This window comes from Limulus polyphemus, unplaced genomic scaffold, assembly GCF_000517525.1.
Source record: "Limulus polyphemus unplaced genomic scaffold, Limulus_polyphemus-2.1.2 Scaffold1371, whole genome shotgun sequence".
Taxonomy (NCBI): Eukaryota; Metazoa; Arthropoda; class Merostomata; order Xiphosura; family Limulidae; genus Limulus; species Limulus polyphemus.
In genome coordinates this window covers 98,507-111,763 of record NW_013666981.1, presented here as the reverse complement: position 1 = coordinate 111,763, position 13,257 = coordinate 98,507, and the positions used below count along the sequence as shown (strand labels likewise).

Genomic DNA, 13,257 nt, shown 5'->3' with positions numbered 1-13,257 from the left:
CTCTATTCGTCAAAATATTTATGCTGTCGTAAATATTTCTAAATGACCATGGTGATATGGAAATTATAACTGTGCTGATTTATTAAATAAAGATAAAATATACAAGGAAACGACACTAACGTATCGGTAACGTGTAATGTTCAATATACATTTTCCTGTGTATTTTAGGAGAATTTACCTTGTTGTAACAGGCAAGGTGAATATACTAACGTATTTGTTTTTATACGTCTGTCATAGTTGTTCAGATTTGGTGTAATGTGGTACCTTGTGTCAGAACAAACATGGCTGACGTAAGAAAGAAAATAATACACACTATACAACTAATTTTCTCATTTAAATACTTTAATTCATGAAGAATTGTAGGAAGACTATTGTACATTTTCTTGAGATACATTTTTTTATAGCATCACAATCTTATATTTTTAAGATGAAAAGTTAACACTGATCTTCAATAGAAATTCCGTTTTGTAAAAAAATAATTTTGACATTAAAAAAATCTGTAAATCAAGCATATGCAGATAAAACTGATTTATACAAATCAAAGATTTTCCCAAACAAATAAATCTTTATGTTCAGCTTAATACATGTATTATGCTAAAAAAATCCTTCCTACAAGCCAAAACTTGTAGAAATTGTTAACATTTTTTATTACTTGAAAAAAAAATCTATATATAATTTTTATACATCTATTAATAAAGAAGGACTATTTTCAAACAACAGTTTTTAAATTATGATAAGGTAAAAAATGCAGATTATATTATAAAAATTATACTCAGGCTAGCTTGACAACAACGCTCATTTCCCAGCACAGCTTAAACTTAACAAATCACTGTACACTGCTTAAACTTAATACTATATTTCAAAACATTTTGTACCATTGAATGATTATCCAAGATGACTTCCACAAGACAGGGCTCTGCAACGTCATGATCCAGACAATGGATCATAGTTTGTGCTCATTTTCTTTGCAACTGGACTGAACAACCTCAAGTCTGAAACGTGCCATGCCAGCATTTTTATTTCTGATCATTAGGTATGGCACTAGGTGTTCGTTACTCCATCAAAACATATTCGTTATTAAAGGGTAAATATCATTGCTGAATATCATGCATAAACACAAATATTTTCAAGAGTGGGATTATGCTCTGCAATGAACAGTGTCTTGCATATGACATATAATAACAAGTGCTATATCACCACCGGTATGCAACTTCTTGGGTAGAAAGTTTAACTACATTTTAAAGGTCTTTAGTATAAGAACATGCCATTAAAATGTTTGAAATACAAAGATACAGTAGCATATTTTTACTTTTTATATTAAAGATAACAGCTAAACTATTTTTAATTCAAAAGAATTTCCTTACATGATAAAAGATAAAAAGACATGCATTCTATGTGCAAAAGGTATAAAAAAACCACTGTAATTTATATTTTAAACCTCTTAAGCTGACAATCAATGCATTTAAAAAGAATGTAAAAAACTCCAAAAAGTGTAACTAGAAAGGGGAATACAACCTTATATTAAGGTTTGTCTCACTTTTCTATTTATACTTATTATCTACTGTCAAAATCAACTGCTATCCTACAAAAATTATAGTGTTGTAAAAAACATTGAGTTATAAAATGAATTTAAGTAAAAAGTGTTTTCATACACAATTCAGTTCCTCAAAAGTTTCTTTCAATTAACTGGATGAGAACTTAAATAAGGCAAATCCCATCAATTTTTTTTAAAGGCACAAAACAATATAAATGAAAAGTTAAAAACAGTTTACTCTATGGGAAATTCTTAATACATTACATAATTAAAATGGCATTAGGCTGGCGTAAAATGTTCATAATTTTTTCCTCAACTTTCTTTCTCCATATCTACACAGTTTCTGTATCATTCAAAGTTACATTCAACTACAAGGCTAAAACTGAATTTAATCTTGCAATGCCAACAAAAACAAACTGAAGCTATTAACCTAGATACTTATTTTACTTTAAAATTTTGATTCTCCCAGCAGTAAAACAGACATCCAAGTGAACAATTTGCTTTGGAGTAACAATTTTTCCCTTTGTAATTGTATCTCATACTTCAGCTTTAAAAAAAAATTCTAAAAATCTAATTATGAGATGACTCGAGGATATCTTCTGATCACATGCAATTTAAAATAAATTCATCTGATGCTGTTTTGTTTAAAGAGTATTCTGTATTGCTTAAAATTTATTTTAAAGAAATAAAAACATGCCATTCTCAAAGATTCTAACCTATGATAGTTGGTCAAAGATACTGAATAAGTACGGTGCTAACAATATTGAGGGCCTAAATACCCAAGTAACTGAATCTAGAAACCAAGTCTGTATACATACTATCACGGCTGAGTATCAAACATGCTACATAGCCAGTTATAAAACAAAAACTATATATCATATACACAGTTACATAACTTGAATATATTATAATGCTTATTAAAGATATGGTTATTGCCAACAGTGATTCACTTCCAAGATGTTGGTTTATTATTACAGGTTTTGATCTGGTTAAAGAACTTCCATATATGATATTGTCCAACATCCACCTATTTACTAAATACAGCCAATCTGAATTGTCATCGTTTACAGCTGGTTATGAGTTTCATTGTTTTACATAGATGAGTACAGAATCTGTATATCGCACATTTTCTCTTACAGAATATGTTAAATATTTCATACAACAAACTGTAGAACCTAACTGTAATAAATAAATGTTCAAAGTATCAAACTTATGGCTACAGGGACTATATTTACTACAGCTGAAGAAAAACTTGACTACATTACACACGAGGTAAGACCTCAACAGGTAATGTACAGCATCTGGTTTACAGGATGTGAATAACCTACATGCACACACAATTAGCACCCATATAGGTTCCTTATCTGGTTTACAAAATAATAGTATCCTAGGTACACAGACAGTACCTAAATAGGTTGGATATCTGGTATATAGAATATAAGTATGCTGCAAACACAAAACCTAAATATATTACGGACCCGGTATAAAAAAAAGAAGTAAATACCTTCACGAGTTGGGAAGCAACAGCTACAACAGAATGTTACACAGATCACTCTCATTTACTTTACAATATATTCACAATCCTCTCAATCTACATATACATGTACTTGATTGTTTAACATTAAATGGGACCTTAGCTAATCATAAAAAATGATTTGACATAGTGAATAAGATTTCACGAAATGAAACATAAGAGATGACCTTAACATTTAAAAAAAAAGTCAACTTTTCAAAGCTTTTTACAAAATAAAAAAGATAATTAACCTTGCCTATAAACAATAGTACAATCATCAAGAAATAAACCAGCGGAGTGGAAGAAGTACACAGAGTTTTACTACATTGTTACTCTACTTGAAACACTTTCTCATAAAAATTGAGCTGCCGAAGTAAATTTTGTACCAAAATATCAAAATTCTGTTGTGAATTGTGGGAAAAAAATATTATTTATCATTGGCATGCTTAGACTTGTAACTCTCATTGCCATGCTAAGTCATGTACTTATTAATGTATTTGAACATGCCTGTATTACTTAGTGGTGATATACATTAAGTAGCATTAGGTTTCATACCTATCGATACCTGTATGCATATTATAAATATCAGAATACAGACAACATTCAAACACACATATTTATATATATAATACCTTTTCTACATATTAATAAAATGTGTGAATAAACTGTATAAATATATATATTCTACTTTCTATAACAAATTCCCATTCTTTAGCTTTCAGCCAGGAAGTTTCTTTTGGCAACCATACATTGTACAAAAACCTGTTATGTTGATATAAAATCTCTTTATAGCCTTCTTACACAAAATAGCTGTATCAAAAAAATACCAGTTTTACTCCTGTTAAAGCTATTTTAATCTTCTTCCTTCTTGTACATACCAGCATTATCTTTATCAAAGAAGTCTCTTGGTTTAATTTTTCAGCTATAGGATTTTGAACTTTGTACAGTATACTATACTACAGATATTATGCAGTGATTTTTGAAGTCTTGAGGAGATGAGGAATTTTGTGTTAATATTCACATTAACATGAAAAGACAAATGGGTAAAGAATTTATATATCAGTAATCAAACAATAAACCAACAGCAAAAACTACAGCTAATATGTTTTTTAATACAAAAATCTCATCAATTTTGTATTACTAGTTTTTTCATAATAAACTTAAACAACAGCTAACAATAAACAATTTTCCAACCCCTTTTGTTGGAATTCTTAATTATTTGAATTAAACTGTCATTATAAGACACTTCAATTTGTACATGCAAAATACACATATATCAAATTTAAGGTACAAAAATTACTTGGATAGTCTCAAAATTTATTGACCAAACTACTGATTTTACATGGTAAAATAAGACAGTAACAACAATGATATATAACAATTACATATGAATGAATGCATATTCAGTATATTATTTAGACCCATGTTAACAATGCCCGCTGACTTCAAGCTGCCAATTCAACTTGTTTACAATTGGCACACAGGCCAAGAAACAAATGCTAGACATTGTTTACTGATGCTAAAAAGAAAGCTGTTCATACTGAATAATAACAACTTGATGCATAAAGAAAGTTAACAGGTCTGAAAACTTAACACTAATAATAAAAACCCCAAGAACCAGTTCTTTCATGCTACACTTCTACTATTAATATACATTTGATTATAAAATTATTATTTTATTCAGCATTTTCATATAATTATGATGTAAACAGTAGCCTATGGCATGGCTGCTCTTTATTATCAGGCATAGAAAATAATAATCATGGTATAAATTCATCCTAGCACACGGTGATTATAAAACTTGTGGACCCAACACATAATTACCACACTTACCTTAAGAAAAATTGGCACATGTACAGGACCAAGTTAACAAAGTAAGTTTCTCTACAAAATAATATGATACTGTGATTCCATCATGACCAAAACTATTTTCCTTAACCTGAAAAAGTTGCCAAAAGCACCATTAGATGGACCAGCAGCCACTGGCAACTATAAGATATGATAGCATCAACGTCACTGATTCACCAGTGATGCTAAGAAGGCTGATTTGTGTTGTTTAACAGTGACTGAGGAGAAGGCACATTAGGAGGCAATATGTGTGGGCCATTCAACGAGTGAGAAGGCAGAGGATGGATGGCTGCATGATTGGAGTTTTGCAGCAAAGAATACACACTGTCTTTCTTACTAAGTTTTTCAAAGAATGGAATAAGATCTCGTAATTCTGTGTCTGTGCTATCCTCGAACCAAGACGCCACTGACACCTGGAATAAAAACAAGTTACATACACATAAATCACTACAGAAAAAAAATATTAAGTACTACAAATCATTATTTGAAATTAAGCAATTATTCTCTTTCAACTAATATGTTACAAATAACTTTTCATATCTAAAAAGTCCTAGAAAATGTTGGAATGCTCCTTGTCTATAATTGCTTGGTGAAGAAGTCAGCATTAGTCAGCTTCTTCATATCATTAAACTGGCATTTTGTGTGACTTAAGGTTTATAACAACAGCTAGAAACATCAATATCAAAATAATTTCTAGAGAAAATTAATTTTACAGTTATCATGTTATACTAGATAAGACATACCAATTAAAAAATGTACTGTCACACTGTTAGTGATGCTATCATCATTATTACCCCCACCCCTCCAAAAGAATAATAAAGATGACAAAAAAAAAGAGAAATTTCTTGCACACAAAAAAAAGGATGAAAATTTTTTTAATTAGTATCAAATTAAATACACTTGTAACCACAGCTGAATAAATTGTATATAAAATATAACCAAAACATATGTGTAAGTGTGGAAAGATAGACAACTACACACACACACACACAGGAGCAACCAGTTTCTAAAGTTAATTAATGTAAGAAATTTTCAGTGAAGCAAAACAATAAAGTTAGAATAATTCAAAATGATACCATGATAATGTAGTTTGATACATATTAAACAATTTTTTACACATTTTAAAACTGAAAAAACAAAATTATATCCAGTTGGTTTGAAACATATGAAAATAATGCAGCTTTTTAAATTTGATATTATCAATTTTTTTAACTAATTGTACATTTTCTCGATATTTCAATGTACTGTAAAAAATTGTACTTTTTTTTTTTTCAAATATGCTTTTGTTCACAACGTTCCTGATAAACAGGTACGAAATAAATAAATAAAAACCTGCAATAAAATTCAAGTTCCGGTTATTTTCTCATTACAATGCCATCAACTGTGTGGATAAGAATTCCATTCTGTAAAATCTATTATTAAAAATTTAAACATAATATCTTACTTCCTTTTTTTTTTACACTTAAAGGTAGAAACACACATTTAATTGGACTTAATAATTAAAACAGAATTAAAATAAATTGGTTTGCAGTAATTTGTTTCTTAAAACATGCAAATCTTATGTAAAACATCCAGATCATTCTCTGACTTGACTTTATCACTACAGAAATCACAAATACAGATGTTAATTAACCTGTTTTCTATCCTATCTCATTCTTTTGTAGTGGAGGACAGGATTGCCACTTAGTAAACTATTCGTGAGCCATTTGCTAATTACCAAAATCTAGAACCATAGATTTCATAAATTTATTCAAATGCCAGACTATTCAAGACGTGTCAGACCTTACAACAGAATGAATGTTCAATAATATAACAGTAATACTTCTTTAAAATGTAATATAAATTATGATATTTTTCATTTAACAAACTTCAATTTTTACTTGGGAATCCTCCCAATGCTTGGGAGCCAGTTGGTCAGTTCTGGCATAGAACAAATATTCACTGTTTGGTATAAGACTATTTTTCTGAAGATTTATTAACGAGGAAGAAACTGTTGTGTTCTCAAAATGTTTGTTAAATATTCACAGCATAATGACAAAAGCAAATATAAATTTGAAGATGATTACTGATTTATCATGGTTCAAAAGTCCAAAAATAATCTGATGAGCAAAATGAAGGCGAGGTGATACCTTGATACGAGAAAAATAAAAATCAGTAACAATATTATGCTACCTTCTGAACAAAAAGTTGGAAATTGAACTGGTCGTGTTACATTTGTTGAGAACTACACCTCTACTTTCAACAATAAAACAAATGTTTATAGCCAAATATTACCTAAAAAAATTGTATTCTAGTTACCATTACCATGTGGATTAGTAGTTATAAATTTCCCCATATGTCTGACTGTCTCTCTGACATTTTTTTCCATTTTAAGTGCATAAAAATATTAAAACTAAAGATCAAAAAAGTTGTGTATTGCTTAGGGACCAACTGTTTATAAAATCAAAGGTCATTTTTACAGTAAGTTATGTTACAAATTTACATATTTTTTTTTTCAAATTGCTAGTTTCAATCTGACCAAATTTTGTTAAAATAAAAGAAAAGAATTACAAATTAGAACACTTTGGTATATTTTCATCCGACTTCCAGGTCACACCACAGATTTCCTTAAAGTATTATGCATATTTTTTTTTAAACTACTTGATGGATTTGGATCAACAACCACCATATGTCCTAATAGTTTTGTGAACACTATATGACATGCAGTGGGGAGCTAAACTTGGATGACTCATTGATTAAAAGCAGTAGTGAAAGCTATGTAATAACTTTATACTTACAGCATTTTCAGGATGGAAGGAGTAAGAAGCTGGAGAATTATCAACTATAACAACCCTCTGAAGATCTCGACCTAATCTTCCAAGGTCCTAAAAATCAAACAGAAACAATAAGATTCATTATATTAACAAATTAATTTGTCAATAAGTAATAAGTATAAACCTTTATAAGACAAGCACAAAAATGGGAACAGAATGTATTTATGTTGTTTTAATTTTCTCAGATCCAATTGGTTGTATTTTAGAACTTGGGTCACACAAATTTTGCACCCTCCCACATCCTCCAACTTGAGTGATATTTTTTGCTTAATTTCTAATAACTCCCACAACAGAAGGTTATTTATCTTTAAAAAACAAACAAAAAATCTAAAAAAATTTACAGTTGCTCATAGAGTTTCTCAAATTACCAATTTCAATGAGAAGGTTGGGCTTCTACTACGAAAGACATTTCACTATATATTAATTGGTAGAGTCGCTCATTATTATCCCTTTCTCAGTGCAAACTTGAGTAAACATGTAGGCCTATTAATCGTTCCATTTTATCATTTATCAGTCACCTTAAAATCTTAGTTCTCCCAACCAAATGCTTTATTTCAAAGCTGCTCCGAGATATCCTGTGCCCCACTTTCTGCAATAACTGCACCCGTCCCCAGAGGAGTGTGCACTACAGGTTAGGAGCATCTGAACTAAATGATTTTTTTCTCTCTTGAAACTGTTAGTAAGAAGTGCCTATTTTTTTATGAATCTATTAGAAATGACAACATTTTATTGATAAAGTAGTACTAGTTTAAAATAGGACATTAAACAAATTCACTTACTGAGTCTGTTAAATTGCAAAATGATACTAAATATTATGCATTTTTCTAAAATTTGGTCGAATGTTCACTCAAGAGGGACATAACTTAAACACAAGAAGAACTGGGGTAAATTCTGTATATAAAACAAAACCTAGAATTTTAATAAAAGTCAATAACTTTTATTGCAATTTCATTCGGTCAGCTACTGGCAAGGAAAGGGAAAATAAACAAATTAAACTTTATACAGCCAACTGAATGGGGGCAATTTCAAGTTTACACAATCAACTGATAGCCTTAGAGCTTTGAAAGAGTAATGGATACAAGTGTGCCATACAGGCATACTATGCATTTTCTACCTTCTTATTTTAATGTCAAATTTTCTTGTTTATTCTAGGCATGTGCAATTTTTAGATAACACACAGTCAAGAATGTTGTTAAGTTGATTTTATTTTGGTTTCCTCAGTCCTTGTCATTCCCTTGCAGATAACACCTGGTCTGGCCATGAGAGGTATGGGTGTAAAGCTGCACCTTGTATATGAAAGTTGACATCACTATTCTGTAATGGTAGGTCAAGCAATATCTCAAGGTTACAACCTCCCTTATGTTTGGATGGAAATAAACAGCCACATGGGTATCACTATTAGTTGTTCTAAGTAAGTCTGACTTTACCAATTCAACTAATTAATATGAAATTTAGAAGTTTGGTACAAGATCTCAACCAAGATAGTCTAAAACATCATCTTGAGTGAGTCTGTCAGCTTGGAAATAAGTCTTGAAAGAATAGATCCAACCTGATTTCACAACTCCATTAAAAGCAACTGTCCAGCATACAATGCAAGTACACAAACTTTGTTTATGTTTGAATAAAAATTGTTTTTACTGTGCATCACACTTTGTGTCCAGTCTATTTATTTCTTTACACTGACTCAGTTAATTTCAGCACAATTCAGTATTACTTCTTGCTGAGCCACCTGCTATGTAGCAAAACTACCTAAGTTACTCTTTGGGAATCAGTTAATTTCAAAATACTATACAGGTATTTGAACTTTGTAAAATTAAGTGACAGTAGGATCTGTATATTGTACAATTCATTGATATCAGGTTCTGAATTTTATAAAATCAACCGACAGAAGACAATCTAAATTATATTTACCTCAGTAAATACTGCAATGTGCACATACCTAAATAAAACATTAAAGCAATATACCAAACTTTCAGTAAATACTTTTTTTGAATCAGCGAGATATTTAATGCAAAAACAAAAGAAATCTGAATACAAGTTCTGTTTTAATGTTATGTTATTTGAGAAGGAATTATTCTTTTACCCATGCACAAAAAATTCTGTTTACTGTTGAACAAATCATGTATTTGAGCTACAAAAATCAAAGGTAATTTAACACCTCAATTCAAGATAAGCTTTTTATGTGATTCTGTACCTACACTTATTAAAAGAAAATGGCAGGATAATGTAAAATAACAGTAAAGTAACAGGTAGAAGAGATGAAATAAATATTTGAGTGTATCTTGATTACAGAGAAAAGCAATATAAACTATTTCTTTGTATATCTTGTTGATGCACATTCTACACACAGACAAATTATTTAAAAAGTGACTAGCTTAATCAAATCTTCACCAAATATGTACTGGTTTTAAGAAGCATGAATCATGTAATTCTTGTTTGTTTGTGCAAAGCTGCACAACAAGCTATCCTAGTTGTGCCTATCAGAGGGATTGAACCTTAATTTTTAGTGTTATAAAATCTCAGGCTTAGTACTGAGCCACCAGAAAGGTAATAGCACAAATAGTGTATGTAATACACAAAAACAAAACAATTCAGCACGATAAAATGAGCATTCAGCTCTTTGTTTTATAAAATTCCATGATAATAATATTAATTAAAAAAAACTATAATCATTCCTTCAAAGCTCAATATCTTATTATGGATTTTGGGAGAAATGTAATAAAAGTGGTCTTTTACTTGAACCAACACCAACAAATTTAATTCTCCATTTTACTTAAAAATTGTGAGAGTTGGCATTCTTTGTCCAAGTTACTTAAATCTTACCTTTCTGAAAAAAAATATAAGTTTCAAGCCTACAATTTATAATCTCACACTATGATTTAATGGAAGCCTTACAAAAAAATAAATAATTTTTTGTATAAATCTGCTATTTGCATTTGTTCAATATGAAGTACAAAGTAACTCAATTCTGTTTATAACCCAAGTAACTCAATTCTGTTTATAACCCAAGTAACTCAATTCTGTTTATAACCCAAGTAACTCAATTCTGTTTATAACCCAAATAACTCAATTCTGTTTCCCCATAACTGTCATTTGTGTACAACACTGAAAAAATTGTTCTTAAGTATTTTTCTGGAATTTAATAATTTATGACTGTACTCACCACGGGTGTATCAAAGGTTCAAAATAAATTTGCATATTGCTGAGTTATTCTGTTATTTCTAAAGCATGGTGTTTAGCAGAAGATGAACTTCTCACAAACTGGATTTTTTGTAGTTTAAAAACATCTCTAAATAAAAAGATTATGTTTAAAAATTATTTTTAATTTTAGAACACAAGTTTCAAAGAACCAATGCATGCTCCTCTAGAAATAGATAAATATATTTTGATACTCACAACTACACACTAGTCAATTGTTGATAGACTCTTATCAGTTACCAGATAACCTTTATTAATCTGCTATTATCTTCACGAGAGCCTAGTTTTCATATGACTGAAATATTTATATTCAGATATAGCTTACTTCTTTTGTTGTATGTGAGAAACCAAAACACACACATACATACAAAAACAACTTATTCCAAAACTTTATAATTTAGCTAATTACATTTACAATTACAAGAATAATGTATTTTATATTTTTAATACCAGTTTAAAAGAAATATCTTACCTTTACATAGTTATTTCTATGGAAGACACATGATTCTCGGAACAACCTTGCTCGGAAAACTCCCCACCTGTCTAGCAGGTCTGCTACGGGGTCAGCATACTATAGAAAAACAGGTTTTCTACAAGTTACTTCAAATATAAAGGTAGAGAAATAACAAGCAATATAACTTTCAAAATATGCACAAAAATAATGCTCTGGTGCCAAACATTTTATATGTTAATTTTAGCTTAACTTTATAGCTGATAAAAAAACAAATATTTATTTCCTTAGTTGAAAGTGCCATTAGAATCTATAAATACTGACTTCAACTCCAGTCACAAACCATTTATAAAATTTGTAAATTCATGGTCCATAGATATTAGTATAACTTAGTAAGGATTTTTTTGTTGTTATTTGTCTGTTGAATTTCACATAAAGCTACACTAGGACTATCTGTAATAGCTGTCCCTAATTTTGTACTGATAGACTAAACAGAAGGAAACTAGTCAAAAGCACCCACTGCCAACTGATAGGCTACTCTTATGAGACTAAATACTTGGATTCGATGGCAACTTTCATAATGAAACTCATGACTCCAAAGTGAAGAGCGTGATTATTTCTTAGCAGTAACAGGATGTGAACCACAGAACCTCAACTCCACAGTCCAGCAAACAACCAATAAAAGCAACTTCTTGTTTCATTTTAAATTATGTACATTTACAAACTGAGTACTGTTTAAAAGTAAAAATCAGAAAACTGAATTTTTCTTTCACATCTTTCTACCAAATAAGATTTGCCAACACTGAATTTTTAGAACCAGTCAGGAACTTAATGATTTGGTGAGTTTATATATTAATAACCAGTAAAATATAGAAAATAAAATGCAAGTTTATCAAATTATAAGTTCCAACCAAAATGTTAATAAAAGTGTCTTAGTGTTTCCTTAAAGACATCTGTTGTCCAGAAAAAAATATTTCTGACCTAGTGATGCGTTATTTTAAGGTAGAGATCTTATATATTTTTTTGCCACATTTAGTTTTCTTTCTTTATATAGTTAGAAAAAAGTACTTTGATTTCAATATAACATACTGATAAAAATAATAAGTTTAACAGTGAAAAAAAATTAAATAGAAAGTCATGCTACTGTGGAAACACAACTGGACAATAATCAAATCTATGAAATACACACACACACACACAAAAAGTAAGATCACCTTACTTCAAAGTCTTACTCTCTTTGCTCTTGAGATATAATGCAAAATAAGCTATCTACAGTGTACAGAGGTAACAAAGCATTTCTATGTATTATTCTTTCATTTTAGAAGTAATTCATAATACTATATTAAACACATGCAAGGTGAAAAAAATCTGATTCCTGAGTTATTCAGAATCCTCAGATCTTACTTTTGCAAGGCTGGCAGTGAATAAGACACATTCGTAAAGCTCCCCCATCTTTCTTAAGAACTCATCTACATACGGCCTTTTTAAGACGTAAACCTACAAGAAAAGTTTCGTTGTTACATAACAAACATTATGAATGGGAGTGTAATGAAGTACAAAAATCAACAATCTATTACCATTGAATTGTGCATCATACTTGAAGTTATTTCTTTACAGAGATTTAGTAATTTTGGTGCCTCAAATTAATTTTATATAACAATCATCCATAAAATAGAGAAAAATTAAGAATCTAGAGAAAGCTCCATTGTAAAAAATTTATAGTGTTCATGAAGTTTGACATGTTTAATTTCTGGACTTTAATAGAATAACCAAGATTTAATATTAAGTATACCTTACTACTCCATAAACACTCAGTTTCAAATATTAAAACAATATTTTTCTAGGTGTTTCAGGTTCTCCGAGCATTCCAAAAGAGTTGTATAGGTGTTGTTAAACATTT

At 29.8% G+C, this 13,257-nt stretch overlaps 1 protein-coding gene across 1 annotated transcript in view; it reads right to left on the bottom strand.

Annotated features, from left to right (window-relative positions):
• Positions 1–324: 324 nt before the first annotated feature.
• LOC106463301 (carboxy-terminal domain RNA polymerase II polypeptide A small phosphatase 1-like) overlaps positions 325–13,257 on the bottom strand; it is a 48,478-nt gene continuing 35,545 nt past the window's right edge. Inside the window, exons 5-8 of the mRNA XM_013923316.2 lie at positions 12,762–12,854; positions 11,379–11,477; positions 7,673–7,759; positions 325–5,308 (exon numbers count right to left, since the gene is read on the bottom strand). Of these exons, the coding sequence (XP_013778770.1) occupies positions 5,081–5,308; positions 7,673–7,759; positions 11,379–11,477; positions 12,762–12,854 (507 nt within the window). The 3' untranslated portion in view covers positions 325–5,080. The remainder of the gene's footprint in view (positions 5,309–7,672; positions 7,760–11,378; positions 11,478–12,761; positions 12,855–13,257) is intronic.